Raw genomic sequence first — 15,673 nt, 5'->3', positions numbered from 1 at the left:
TTTTGACAGCAGCCGCGAAGTGTCATACTGCTTATCAATGAAGTTGTAAATGCTTGACACCGGTATTCTCACTGAAACATAAAATTGCGAGCACAGCTATCTGATTTAGTTGGAATCAGTTCCTGCTTATGCAGCGCGAAAAAAAAAATGACAACACAGGGACGAAGCAGAGATACACACAGGCCAAATGCTTGTCCTGCGTGTATCTCTGCTTCGTCCCGTGTTTTTCGTGCTGCATAAGTGTGATATTGCCATCTAGACCACAGTAAGCCACTCCTTGCGGCATGCTACTGCATTCAAATGCGCAAAGTAGTGCAGCTGGTTGGCACACAGGGCATTTACTTTCACTATTGAGCCCTATCGGGACCGCATTTTTCAATCGCGATTGGCCTCTTTGTGCCAACTGCAGAATGGAGTAAATCGTAGAAAGTTTTCATCCCGATGTGGCTCGATGGCAATCGAAAATGCACCATGTGAAAACCGTAGAAAATTTGCACAATAAGGAGCAACAGATAAATATTAAAATCGTGCCGCAGACAAACATGTGCTTGTGCAAAATGTTATCTAGCTACAATTCTGAATGAGGTGCGCACATGCATATAACTCTTGTGTCTTTGCCTCCAATAATTTGAGAAAGGTTGCGGCGGCCAGCAGCTGTAAGCATGTTGACTTGCTTCCCACAGAGCGGACAAACCGCTCACGTCATGCTTTAAACTATAAGACTATGTATACTAAACAGGAATGCAAATTTGCTCATGCCATTTCTTTCTCGTGTCAACCGCAACCCGTTTTTAGATGCGAACCGACAATGAATAAAGTTACACGGTTGTCACGTTGCACGCATATCTGGCAGAGAAAATATTTTTCTTTGCCTCAAGTACACGCTAAAGCCCATTAGATGCTTAGTTTCGACACAAGATGGTTCTTTACGTTTTACAAAAGTAGCGCGCTCGGCCCCCGTTGCTTCCATATCGGTGGCCGTAGCAGACGACGCCCACAGTTAAGGTGGTGTCAGTCATTTTAAGGAACGTTATATTTTTTGGGGAGGAGTTCTTTCGCATTTCGTACAGTCAGTGACGAAGCCACAGCAGTATTCTACTAATTTCGTCAAATTGATGTACAAAAATAATAATAAAAAAGAAACGCCAAAAACGGCTGCGGGCTGAGCGGGAGAGGGCTGGTGGAGCATTCCAACCTTGCACGTCACACGGACGCCTCCGCATGGCGGCGCCACGGTATGTCCTCGCGCCCAATTCCGTCTTCAGCGAGATTAGCAAAAAGCGTATCGCTACACGTTTCTTGAGGGGAATTGCTTCTTGCATTGTTCATGTCTCACCGTCTCGGAGCCTCAGGTCACTCCACCAGGTTCAATGTTGACATCCTGAACAAGATGGACGAAAATGGTGACACTATGTCATCTTGGTGTCGCCAAGGCAGCGATACCAGTGGATTTTGCATTGTCTGCAGTCAGACTATGAACTGCAAACAGCATGGTTTTGTAGCGATAAAGCGGCATGCTACAAGCAAGAGGCACATTGAGGCCACAAAGCAGCACCGGAATTCAGCAGGTGTACTGAAAACTCCAAGGACCTGCATGTCAGACGTATTTGGACTTTTCGCAGTGTTCAGCTACGCTCGCAGGCGACCACGTTGTTCGTGCAGATTCTCTCTTCGTTCTGGGAATTACTCTTAAAGAAATTCCTTTCTCTTGAGCAGATACGGCCACATCTCTATTTCCGAGGATGTTCACGGACTCCGAAACCACTAAACAGTTTTCCTGCAAATGAATGGAAGCCTCCTACATATGCATGCCTGCCAAGTCTCCCGGATTTTCCTTGAGACTCCCGGGTTTCGACCATTTCTTACTTTGGTATGGTTTGCAGGAAAATCTCCCGGAAATCGAAATTTCTGTGCGTGATCTAGCCACATTGACAAAAATTGCAACCCAATCCGATCCAGGCTTCTTGCGAACACATAGTAAATGAATTTAGGAGGCATTGATGTAAATGTAACCAGCTGATACGAATTCACGCAATTCCCCAGCCGAATTCCACTGTGTTGAATGGGCCGAAATTTGGATGTTCTGAACACTCTTCCGCGGCGCCAAGGGAGTGACATGCCCATAGAGCCAATGGGGACGAAAATTTGGACACGATGGTAGCGCCATCTGGATTCTAACGGTAGTTGCAAAAACAATTAAAAATGTTATCTTGCTCTTAACAGACAAAGCTTTTATCATCTTTCACATGCAATTTAGTTTTAAGAACTACGAATATTGGTTGTAGAATTTATATTTGTGTATAAAATGAAATATGTTTCAAGCGCACAAGGGCGCTTTGCTATGGCGGCTGGCGTTCTGCATAGCAGACGATGCTGTCGTCGTCTGCTTTGCGTTGCCGCTGTCCCCCGCTCACTCCGGCAGCCCCCTCTCCAACCTCCTTGAATTTCTCTCGTTTCCATAATGTACACTGTAGTCAATTACTCATTAGACACTCACAAGTATCTTGCATACTTACTTTATTGGGGTAGTGCTGCCGCATACAAGGCCGAGTGAAATGACAACGCTGATCACACAAAGTTGCTGCAATAAATGATTTTATTGCGACTGCATCGATGATTACACAAAATGAAGGACACGTAAGTAGCGTTTTAGCATGTATACCAGTGAACAACATGCATGCATAAGCGTTTATATGCAAGGAAGGTACGTACTACGCATAGCCCCACCACAGATGTCCGGAGCACAGAAGCTGTCCAGCATTGGATGATAAATACATCGGACTGCACGAAATCTTCGCTGGTACAAGAAAGGTACACCGCTAAAGCCCCTGCACTTCTGCAGCTCAAGATGTCGCACCACTTCGTTCACAGTATTCAACAAACTGTCTGTAACTGATATAAAACACATCCGCATCCCTTTCACGAGCGGCATGACTGTTTGTTTTCTGGTTCGCGCTGCCACCAGAAGTGCGTCACTTTCAAATCTTTTTAGCCTTCGCGCTATACACGCTTCTGGCAGCCTAAAATTAAATGAGAAACGGTTTTTTGTGCTTATTGATCTGAAGTCTTACAAATAAAATCTGCGGAAAAAAAGGCTTAGATGGCGTTTCGATTACTGCTGCCGGCGGTGCGCTGTCGTCGTTTCGATGGGGGCGACACCTGAAGGCTCGGACGCGAAGCTCGCAGCATGCCACTGGCTTGGTGGCGCGGTGGGTGGTACGAACTTTGGTACCAAATCCATCGAGCGATGGCCGAGAGCAGAATGCTGGAAGCTTCTGAAGTACGCGTGCGGCCGGTGTGCACACTGTCAGAAGTGCGGCTATCGTTTGCCACAATCGCTGTGGATGATACCGCGGTCGCTGTTGACACGATCGTGTATGGCACGATCATGTATGAAACTGACGGAACTCCGAAAGTGCACGCGCGTCCAACGCTCACCCTGTCAAAGTGACGCTGCTTTCCGCAAAAGCCGCGGTCAAAACCGCAGCAGATGTGATCATAGATAGCAATAAACGACGGTGTTTTGAAGGCACATGCGCAGCCAGCGCACGCGGATTGAAAACGAAACTTCCGTTTTTCCACATCCGCCACGCACAAAACCACGGTCGCTATCAACGCAATCATCCATAGCAACTACGAGCTCCAAAGGTACGCGGCTAACGCAGTGGTAGATTAAAGGCAATATAGTCGTAAAAAAAGGCACGAGGCCTTTCAGCGTTCGTGTCAATCTTCGCTTGTCACTATGGTGGAGTGGACTTTGGCACTTAGTTTGGCCTCTAAGCGAAGCTCTGACGTGCGCTTTCGCAGCAGCCAGCTGCGCCGTCCCTTAGTGGTCTGTTCACGTGTGTCCCGGAAAGGCGTACGAGAGTTCTTTTGGCGGAAATAAAATGTTTTGTGCATATATCGTGGCATAGGTCGACAAAAAAATTGGAGCTCACCCAGACTCACTCAAAAAATATATTTTGCTCGCAAGGCTCACTCGGACTCAGACTCACCAAAATTTTCTTCGACCGGACTCACTCGGACTCAGGACTCACAAAATTTTTTTCAGCCTGACTCACTCAGACTCAAACTCACCAACATATTACTCAGCCGGACCCATTCACACTCAGACTCACAGCGTCACTTGAGCCTGAGTGAGTCGACTCCTGAGCCCATTGGCGTAAAATTAGCTTTTTCAGTCATGGCGTCAATCCTCTTTGATGCGAGTATTTCATATAATCAGTTCTCTACGATACGCCTTTTGATCTTTTATATTCAAATACGAGTTATCATCGTATATCACATGTCATCATTATCATATATCGATCAAGTAAGGACATTTTCATGAAATGCGCAACACACACTAGATATTTTTGTCAAGAACTTCCCATGAAAGTTTGCGCAGGGTGGTCATGGCACCCCTTCCCCTAACTTACGCCTCTTATCAATGAATATTGAGGTGGCGCATGAATGCTAGTGTGCTGAGATATGTGTAGTTTGACTAGAGTATAAACGTAAGCCGATATAAGGCTGATAGTAATGTTGAACATGAGTACATAGGACCATAAGTCGGCAACAAAAGGTGAAGCTCACTCGGACTCACTCAAAAAATATATTTTGCACTTAGGGCTCCCTCTGACTCGGATTCACTAATATTTTCCTCAACTGGGCTCACTCAGACCCACATTCACAAAAATGTTCTTCAACCGGACTCACTCGGACTCAGACTCACAGGCCAGATCTGAGTCTGAGTGAGCCGACTCTTGAGTGGGTTTGCCGACCTATGTATCGTGGTTTAAAAACAGATTTTGCTAGTTTTTTGATGATACCAAATTTTGGGTGATACGAATATTGTCGCTCCCCCTTCAGATTCGTATCACCGAGATTCTACTGTAGTTGGGAAACCGTACCTGCGTTTTGTTTGGCCACTCTAAGCCGTTATTAGACCGCAACGCCAATGTTTTCGGTTACGGGGCTGTTCAGTGATCTAATGGTCTTATGCAAACACCCATTATTGGACAGAACTTTTTATTTCAAAAGAGTTCCTCCTTATTTGACTGTTTTGCTTCATACGGTCCATTTTTCCACTTGGCAGTGAGCGTTTAGCGGCTCCAAAAGCTGTTTTCCCTGCTTCAAAATGTGTTTTTGGCTGCTCCAAAAGCCCTTTTTCCTGCTTCAAAACGTACTTTTTGCTGCTCCAAAAACCTGCTCCAAAACAGCTTCAGTCAATCACATCACTGTTGGTATTGTGTGAAATTACTCTAGATATGCCTTTCGTTGCATCACTGGACTGATGCAGTTACTGCATGGCTTATGAGCCACTGATTCCTATGGAAAACCTTAATTAGCAGCCTGTATCAATATTTTTGTGCCATGCAAATGGGCGTTAAAAAAAAAAGGGCTTTTTGCATGCCAGTCAAAATCAATTTTGAATCCACGATAAGTGTTTACGAGTTCCTTTTCTTTCGTTTTTTTTTTTTTTTCTTTTAGCAAACCCTGTGCTTGAAGCGTTTGGAAATGCGAAGACCATGAGAAACAACAACAGCAGTCGTTTTGGAAAATTCATTGAGATCCATTTCAACAGCAAGGTATGTCCCACACATCTTGCTTTTCTGCAGCTACCAGGAAACCTTTTTCTGAACATAAGGAGAAAGCATTGCCTAGATATAGACTAGGCTCATCTGAACTTGTGAATTGAATATAGTGATGTATGATGCAGGGATTTCACAAGTCTTGTACCATGGTCGGCTCTTGCACTGGTGGTCACCTTCCCAATTAAGCTATAGGTGGCATGACTCGTTAGCCACCATCATCATCCTCTGATTATTGTCGTTATCAATTGACAGTTATCAATTGAAAGGCACGTCGTGACCCAGGAGGTGCATCTCTGAGTGGCTGTTTTAATGCAGACAGTCCGTGGACACTAGTGCCCTCTTCAGTTGTGACCGGTATCATGGCAGTGCACATTGTTGTTTACATTGTCAGAAGTTGAAGAGACGGAAAAGAACACCTGCAACAGCATGGGGGAAATTGGAGAAGGGGACAGCCTAGGAGTTATGCCTGGTGACAATTTTCTGTGGCAGCACAGCTCAGGCTACAGTGCCGAAGCTTTTTTATTACGCTGCTGCATTAGTCTGCGAACGCTGTCATGACTGCACAACGTAAAGGAAAACTTAATACTAGGCTTGTGCGAATATTCAAGCACTTTGAATATTACAGTATTTGAATTCGCTTCAATTCAAATTTAAAATACTGGAATGTCCGAAGTATTCAAAATGAACAAATAGGTGTATATTAGTTCGCTTGTAAGCCCCCTGTAAAGGTGGTTTCACTGCAGTGAAGGTGTGATATACCGTGAATACATCTTTCCAGGGGAAATCTACACTGCGGCGAAGTCCCACTTCAAGGTTAAATGAGCTCATTACCCTCGCATCGATTCATCATTTTTGAAGTTTAAAAGCTTGTTATACCGGCTTATATGCTCCAAGTATGGTAAATTTTAAAATGTAACGTATTTTACAGTTTATCACTGGCATTCTACCAAAAGTGAAATCCTGCTACTATTCAAAGTTGCTTCCACTTCCCTTTGCACCAAAAAGAATGACATTTGCACATGCCTTGTTTCAATTTTTAAAAAATATTGTGCAGGCTAGGTGGACCATGACAAATATGCTCATTTTTCTTTATAATGTGTGATATATACTATTTGAATTCGATTAGAAATTATTCGACCAAATCACTATTCGCTTTGGACCAGAAATTTACCATTCGCACAAGTCTACATAATACCTATCTATTTTCACTTTATGTTCTAGATTTTTTTTTCATTGCAAGTAAGAAAGGTAACTCGTAAAGCATTTTTGTTTCTTGCTGTTTTTAGTTTTCTGGTTTATGTTGTCGATTTCACATTTTCCCGCTGTAAACAAAGATGGCATCACTCGTTTGTAGCAGGTGCACACGAAAGCTTGTAAGCAAGTATGAGCAAGTGTGCATAAACCGCATACACTCACGAGGAAGGAAGTTCTGTGGTGATACCAGCAGCGCAAGTGGGTCTCTCGTTGCGATAGCCACCTTGTTGCCCACAACCTGGCCATCATCAGAGTATCACCAGCTTGGAAGAGAAGCTGCGATTAGAAACAGTACATAAAAGAAAGGGCCCATTTGGTGAATTGACTGCATATATCGTTGGTATTTTCAGTTGGCTCTTGTTGATGGTACAATAACATTGAAGATCATGTACTGTTACACTGGACGCACCAGCACCTTCGGCGAGAGGTGTTTTTAGTGCTTTACGATGACAGCCCATTACGACCATAAAATTACCAGTACAAACCTTCAACTGTGGTACCAGATGCATCCATGTTTATTATGCAGTTGACAGCGTGCTTCTGACTGAACATCGGGGAAAGTCATATTCATTCTCAAATATGACATGGATTCTGAGAAAATGTTAGGGGGACTGAGATCATGGGTCTAAAAAGAACCTAGGGCTGTCTGCAGAAAAACGAAGAGCAGTAACTTAATATCGTATTTTGGGGTATTCTAAGTAAACATGCATATATTTGTGCATAAACTGATTTTGTTAACCCCTTAAGTGCTGATTAAATTACGAAAAATTGTTCCAAAATTGCGAAATTTTTTTATGACGAGAAGTGCTTCAGTAACATGTTCAAAACAGAAAGAAACTTGCGAAAACGTCTTATGGCTTACAAAAATGCTTTATTCATCATATTTCGCACCGTCATGTAATACCTAGGCCCGTAGTCAGGAATTTTTTTCGGGTGGCCCACTTGCTGAGGGCCTTAAAAAACACATATTTTCATTATTTATTTTCGGTAAAACACCCCCCTCCATCAGAGTTTCAAGAGGGGAGGGGGTGTGGGGCTAGACATCCCTCCTCCCTGGCTGCGGGCCTGATAATACCCCATACCTGGGGCATTTGGTCGGTATTCCGAACGAAATTTCTGCAACTCCAGAAAGTATGGGTTCCATTTGACTTCCCGTGGACAAAATGTACTATTCCTCGACAGTTCAATACAAACTAGACAAGACTACCATCCTTGTGGTAGCGTTCAAAGTACAGCACTGTGCCATGTTCGTTTAAAATGCATGGGAGACGCAAGGCGTGCATTTTGCCGTTTAGTGTGCAGACTCTCATTCATTAAAAGCGCCAATCATAGAATCCGTGCTACCATCTGTGTTTTAAATAAGAAAACACCATTTGACGAGCTGCGCTCGTCAAAAGCGTCTTGAAACATTGCCGAAGAGCCATGACGAGCTTCATAAGCAGAAATGTGACAATTTTTCATGACGAGCTCAGCTCGTCATAAGCAGTTAAGGGGTTAAACATGTGGCACAACTGCTCCAGCTTGGAGTCAAATATTTGTGTTTGAATATGTGTGCTTTGTAACTGCTCTGAAAGGTTGTTGTGCTGGTCCAAAGTGAAATTTTAGCTGCCCCAGAAGCTGCGCCAAAGTGGCTTCGGTCAATCACATCACTGCTTGCTTTGCCTGTTATGTTGTAGCATTTCAGTGTGGTTCAGTGGTTTGTTGGTGCATTGTGTAGCTTGGACAGTTCCTCCGATAGTACCTGGTTGGTGAGCTCTCAAGCTACTGCTTCAGCGCATCTATTGCCATGGGAAGAGGCATGTACTACCAGCGTAAAATTCTGGGGTTTAATTATGTCAGGGTGTATATACTCCATCTCGCAAGCTTGTTGCAGCACTGTGGTAGCTACACGACTACTCAGCTAACGGGAGGAGCGAACGCCCTTCATGATGCATTAATCTGCTCCCTGTTGTCTGCTCGGCACCCCCTTAACGTCTGCGCTCACACGTTGGACGAGTAGAGCGAGCACACGGCAGCAACCAAAACTCTTAGTGTTGGACAGCAACGGCAGTGCCGCCCAAGAACGATGACATGCGTTGGTTGAGTAAAGCAAGCACACATTAGCAGTAGCAACTAACGCTCTTAGCGTTCGGCAGCAACGGTAGCACTGGAAAAAAAAACATGGCGGCACCCGTCGAAGCTGGTTCCTTGCACCTGGAGATTATAAAGTCATTGTCATGAGCAGCTGTGTGGCCCATGAGTTCTAAACCGACGCTTGTGTTTGCCTTATATTTGTATCCTGACACTTCGACACCAATGTATTCGTGTCTATTTTGGAATATTTCCCGCATTCCCTTTCAAATTCTCTGGGACAAAGCTTAGCAGGCGTGGCTGAGCAAAGAGCTCATCTCAATAATAAGGACAAAACGTGCCTTATACGTTGTCCTCAGCGGGAGATGACACAAAGCGATAGCCGATTCCACCGTTCATTTATTGCTGTCGGGAGAGTGGGCAAGTAGCAGGTGTAAGTTCGGATCGAAGTGGGCAATTGCGTCTGCATGGGCACTGCCATGTTGGTTCGCCATCACAATTATTAACAGCTACTGATACAATAGTCAAACACTTATGACGAACATGCGAATCGTGATTAATGTATCACGCGTTGCTGTGATGTAGTGTGTTCCAAACAAATGCAGTTGTCTTAAAGGACCCCTGACAGCGAAATTTTTGTTTGTGACTTTTTTACTGTAATTTGTAGCCTTGTGTCTGGTAATGCTGAAATTGAATTGTAAATGCTCTAATGTATTGTATAATTAATGTTAGCATTATTAATTGTGACCACTTTTAGCGTCCCTTCAAAACACCCACCTAAAATTGTAAGAAACTAGCACCCCACAGCAGGGGAGCGCCTGAGACCACATGCGCTCGAGCTTCGGTGACGCTGAAGGCACATTTGCAAATCGGGGGACCTGCGCGCGGTGAAGAATGAAACGATGTGGGGGCTTTGAGTGTGTCCCCCTTAGGAAAAAGAAAACCATTCCTGACGTAAGCAGCCAAAACTACTTTGAGAGCAGCCTGACAACAGAGCAAGATGGGCAAGGAACAGTAGCCCTCGTTGGGTGCCATTCGTGGTTCCGTGTGCGCCCCGTGAATGTTCTGCGACGTCGACAATACTCACTTTTCTTGTGTCACGTCACAAGGGGCCTCTGTCTACGTCATACTAGTGGTGATGTCGCAAGGTGCTGAAAAGTCAGACGAGCACTCAAGCTTACTTTAAAACCAAATGAAAATATCTTAAAGGCAACGTTCATTAGTCATAATCGGTCAGAAGTGCCCACGTATGCAGGCCTATCAAACAACACAAGCATCTCGAGTTTCCAAATTTGGTGTCAGGGGTCCTTTAACCTTCTCCAACTACAAACAGAACTATGTTTCGCTACGCAAGCATGTAGTTTGCTTGCACCTCGTAGCTTCCACCCTGCTGCTACCAGCTTGTAAGATGTGTAGTCACTGTACACATTTGTGACTTTCTCAAGCATAGCAGAAAGCAGCGATGCAGGCAACGAGGTGGTTTCAGTTTGTGGCACTGCTTGATATAAATGAATTCAGAAAATGTTGATGTAGGCCCCCATAGTACCTCAGTTTTGCACTTGGTTTGTTCTGTCTGTCTCAGGCACAGTGTTGAACTGCAGGCTTTCACGTTCAGCTCCACTGAGACCTGACTGAGGTCATAGAGATGATGCTGAACGAGAGCGTGTCTTACAGTGTTGTCTCGATGCATTGGTGGTTGCAGTGCAGCGTAGTGGGTGGCTTCATCTCACACTACCTGCTGGAAAAGTCTCGCATCTGTGGCCAGAGCAAGGGTGAACGGAACTACCACATCTTCTACCAACTCTGCGCTGGCGCACCCATTGAGCTCAGGCAGCAGCTTCGAATCACCAGCCCAGATGATTTCCATGTGAGCACTGTCCTTGAACTTCAGCATACGAACTCATTCATCTGTGCAAAATGTATCACAAACATAGCAAGCTTTCATTTAGGACCACGCTTTAATGCTCCTGCTTCACAGTTGTTCACAAGCAGTCTTCCGTCATAGCTTACTGTGTGTGTGCACATGGAGAGTCCTTTTAGATCTATCGGGAATGGGCATGCAGGCAATATGCTAAACATTATAGAACACTACTTATCAATTTTCAGTAAAATATGCATGCATATGTAGAACCTGCTGAAATCCTGTAAGTGCGTGCCTTACTTTTTTTTCTCTTTTTTTATTTATTCTTCATTGAATTTTTGTTCTGCAAAGCTTATGTCATGTTGGCTGACCATTAAGCCATAGTGGCTCGTCATATGCCTACCGGCTAGTGCATGCCAAGATCACTATTTTCTTGCACAGGCGCTAATTGTTCCATCTTGACTTGTGGTGTGGCTGATGACATGCCTTTTCTCAAAAGTTCTGCCATTGCAACACGTACAGAGACTTGGTAATCGCAGCACAAGTGTCGTGTTATGTAAAATGGGCAACTATTGCAATCACACAAATGTATAGTGCTAACCTTAGCACCAAAAGATAGCTACCAACAAGTGCACCTCTATGACCTATTATCGACTCTCATGATAAGCATCTTTGTTCATCTGCTTGACTAAACCACTCTGATAAGCCCCGAGCTTCGGGAACCTCATGGTTCTGTGCTCATGCAGAGCAGTACAATTCCAGAGAACGCTGTGATATGTTCTGCCCTCAGTGCAGGCTTTGGATCATCACTGCCATCACGTAGTACAGATTAAATTTGCAGCCATAATGCTGTAGGCTGCCCGCCATAGAACATGGCAGTCTTTGCCTCCTCTGAAGGCACATCTACGGCTGCAGGAGTGATTGCAAAAAGGAAGGACTAAAATTTGCTATTGCTTACTTCCAGATTTAGCGTTCTGCTTCAAGTAAGCTGTTTTATATTTGAAATTGTCAGTTCAAAAGATGTCACTTTTTCGCTCCTAAAGGGACACTTAAAGGCAAAGGTTAAATCGACGTGGATTGTTGAAATAGCATTCCAGAAATCTTTTAGTGCTTGGATCGTGCCACTGAAATGCTTAGTTTTGAAAAAAAAAAACTCATGTTTTAGTTCTCCGCATACCGTTCGTGCAATTCAAGGTACCCGCCTACAAAAACAGCCTTCTGACATAGCGTTCTCCATGCCAGTACTGCGGTGCAGTGCATAGCAGAACAAGGCTCTTTAGCAGAGCACAGCCTGGCGAAAATGGAACTTGCGTCGGTCTCAAAGATAACATCAGGTTTATTATTTTTTTTTTTGCAAGAATTAGACTGCGATGCAACAATGTTATTTTATTCCATCTTTTAATGCAATGAAATGTTCTTTTTTGTCATGGGTAGCTTGAGTACTTGTGATTAATTATACTGAGGCCCTACTGCCTCATTGGGCGTGTGTTCCAGAATGTCTCAATGGTGGCACAAATCGTGACCTCCATTTACTTTAATTTCTCGATGGTCAGAACAGCGCAAACGTAAAGCACGGGACGGGGAAGGCACACACAACGACATGAGCGCTGCTCTTGCCATCATGATTCACCAACTTGCCCAGCAAGCTTCACTACCTTAATTTCTTGATTACTAAGGCGCTGCTGCGTATAATATGGGTATTTGAGATGTTCTCAAGCATTGACCTTTCACTCTGACGTAAAATGTTATTTGCCCTTAGTGCCCCTTTACCCTGTTCCAAAGCCATGAACTTGCTGCTCCAAAAATTGTTTAAAGAAACTGTTCCATCTGTCGCACCTCTGCTCATATACTCTTAAAAATTACACATCATTTCCCCCTACGGGCAACCATGGTGGGATGCGAAAGCATCGCGGGGGGTGCGCATTGAGTTTCCGTTTCTCTTTTGTGACTTATGAGATGGCGGTTGTCGAGGCATTTGAATTACATTCGGCTTCCCGAGCCTTCCTCTGCTCTGCAGCGGTGGCGCTACTGCTGCAACCAGCGCTGACGTTGACGTTGTTCATGGCGTTTCGCACACCATTGCACAGAGCGAGAGAATGACGGAAGCACAGCGAACACGCGCTTTTGCAGCCTCGCAGCTTCGAGATTTGCTTGCCAGCATTGCCGTTTACGTTAAGCTTCGCGAGCGTCCATAGCGCCGTTGTGAAGGAGAGTGCAACGGAAGCGAGCGCGCGCCGCATTATATACGAGCGCACAGCTGTGGTGGAGAGAGAGAAATGGGAGAGGAGAAACAAAGTGGAGGCAGCGCTCACGCCACCTCCTCGTGCTCACGTGAAAAGGGGAGGGGGGGGGAGGAGTTGGCGCATGCGCAGTATGGGTGCGGACACCGCAGAACGGACACTGCCCCGAGCATAAGATGCTTTCGCATCTAAAACAGCGGCAACCTCTTTGGTGTGTTACATAATAACCATCTTCTACGTGGCTATAATGCTACACAACCAGTACTTCCAGGTCAACAACAGTGGTGGCTCAACAGTGCCATATGTGCCATTTTGCTCCAGTCCTATCTCTTTGGCCTTACTGTGCCCACTCAAGTGGAGCTTGAGCCAAGTGCACTCATGTTCGCTATTCCACCTGCCTTAACGGGAATAGAGCATTTATGGCGCAAAATATTCCTGTTTTGGCTTCTAACTGACGCATCTTTTCTATATTGCCATGGAAACAGTTGCGCTCTTCCTCTTTCCACAGATGCGCTTTTTCTTACTATAATCGGCCTAACCAAAGCTTGTGCATGTGACCTCCATTACTGACGATATACCAAATGTTGTTTTTAGTCTCGAAGCTTATTGCTCTTGATGAGGAACTGGGAATAACACGCTGGCTAGTGATCTTTTTGTTTGTTTTTTCGATCCACTATGATGCTGTGTAATGCACGCTGGCCATGCTGCCTCTGTTTTAGGCACCACATGCTGTAAACAGCGTCTTGTTGCAAATGAAGATTTGGACATGCAAAAGTTCGTTTGATATTTTGGCAAAAAATGTGCCATATCAGTCATGCTGCGCAAGGTGTTTTGACACACTGATTGTAATACTAAGCATAAATGGCCATGTATCGCACGCATACAGCACAAAGTGGTGCCGCTGCTGGTCGCGAATGTTGAAGTGCTTTTCGTGCGTCTTGATTGCAAAATCGGCATAATGTGTTGGCAAACTAGTGAGCTTAGAAAGTGAGCCATGCAAACACTAACGGTGAGCAGCAATTAATGTGTAACTGTGCTCACGTGATCGCTGTATAAAACCCCCTTTAAACAGCCAATATTTTCGTCAGTCGCCAAAGGAGGCCAGACAATTAAGTCGCTCTCAACCTGAACAGCTTCCCAAGTGATTCCCAGCTTGCACTTATTATTAGCTAGGCGTGTGAGCATGCTCAGCATGGCCACCGTGTGTCTGCAAATCACACATCAACAAGTCTGGAGCGCCGCATTCGCGTGGTTCACTCACTGCTCTCAATCTGTAGCCTGTGAGCACAACGTATCTGCATGGAACGTATCTGCATTTTTGTAGCCTGTCAGCTACTTTCGTGCGAATGTGGTGTTCAGTGGGTTTGTTAAATCCGAACTGCAGTGCAACATTTTTTTGCTAAAATAACAAACTGTATAAATTAATGGGAAACAAATGGTATGTACATAGTTGAATTAGTTCTTGGTAGGCTTGTGCGAATATTCGAGCAGTCCGAATCTTCGAACGAATATTACAATATTCGAATTCGCTTCGAAACGAATTTAAATTATCCGAAATTTTGAAGTATTCGAAACGAATAAATAGACATATAAACCGCATGTAAGCCCCCTGTAAAGGTGGTTTCACTGCAGTCCAGGAGTGCTATGCCGTGAATACACCTTTCCAGGGGAAATCCACACTTCCGCGAAGCCCCACTTCAAGGTTAAATGATCAAAGTACCCACACATCTATTCATCATTTCTTAAGTTTAAAAGCTCGTTATAACGGCTTATATGCTCTAAGTAAAGTAAATTTTTAAATGTAACGTATTTTACCGGTTACCATTTGCATTCTACCGAAAGTCAAATTCTGCTACTATTCAAAGTTTGCTAAAACGGCTGCTTGGGCGAGTTGGTTCATGATTAAGGTAGATTTACCAGTGCAAAAAAAGACGGAACATTTAGGAAGGACACACACAGCAGCGCTGTGTGTGTGTGTTCTTCCTAAATGTTCCGTCTTTTTTTGCACTGGTAAATCTATCTTATTCAAAGTTGCTTCCACTTCCCTTTGCACCAAAAAGAATGACATTTGCACATGCCTTGTTTCAATTTTTATGAAGTATTGTGCAGGTCAGTTGGATCATAACAAATATGCTCATTTTTCTTTATAATGTGTGATATACACTATTTGAATTTGATTCAAAATTATTCAACCAAATCACTATCACGCATCGAACCTAAAACTTACTATTCGCACAAGCCTAGTTCTTGGCACTCGCAGAATTCTACAATACTCATAGACAACACAAGCCTTACAGCGCAGATATAATACAAATATGCACATCAAGAATTATGTCTTACAGGCAAGAAGGGGAATGGATCAAAAGCCCGGTTTCTTTCTTAGACACACCTTAATCTAATCGACAGACAGTGAAGCTTAGGAAGATTCAGGGAACATTATTTGGTCCTCTTTCAACTGTAGCGCAGTAATTGTGATATAAGTAAAGCTGTGCAAGTAGCAAAATTTTGGGTGTGAAGCGAATTCTAGTAATAAAGATTGAGTGCAAATCGAATCAAATAATTTTCGAATATTTCTCTAATATTCTTCTAGTACTGCGAAGCGAAATAACAAAGGAAAAGTTGCAGAGTATCCCTAAGCATATCCTTACGAGGAACGAACATGAAAGCATTTC

General features: G+C 44.2%; 1 protein-coding gene across 2 annotated transcripts in view; it reads left to right on the top strand.

Moving 5' to 3' along the window:
* The window catches only part of LOC119396998 (unconventional myosin-VI), a 195,676-nt gene that overhangs the window by 52,305 nt on the left and 127,698 nt on the right, over nt 1–15,673 (top strand). For both annotated transcript variants that reach the window (XM_037664409.2, XM_037664408.1), the window contains exons 7-8: nt 5,473–5,570; nt 10,603–10,767. In XM_037664409.2, the coding sequence (XP_037520337.1) occupies nt 5,473–5,570; nt 10,603–10,767 (263 nt within the window). The remainder of the gene's footprint in view (nt 1–5,472; nt 5,571–10,602; nt 10,768–15,673) is intronic.

Source organism: Rhipicephalus sanguineus, chromosome 6 (assembly GCF_013339695.2).
Source record: "Rhipicephalus sanguineus isolate Rsan-2018 chromosome 6, BIME_Rsan_1.4, whole genome shotgun sequence".
Lineage (NCBI taxonomy): Eukaryota > Metazoa > Arthropoda > Arachnida > Ixodida > Ixodidae > Rhipicephalus > Rhipicephalus sanguineus.
The sequence above is the reverse complement of the archived record's forward strand: the minus strand, read 5'-3'. Positions and strand labels throughout refer to the sequence as shown.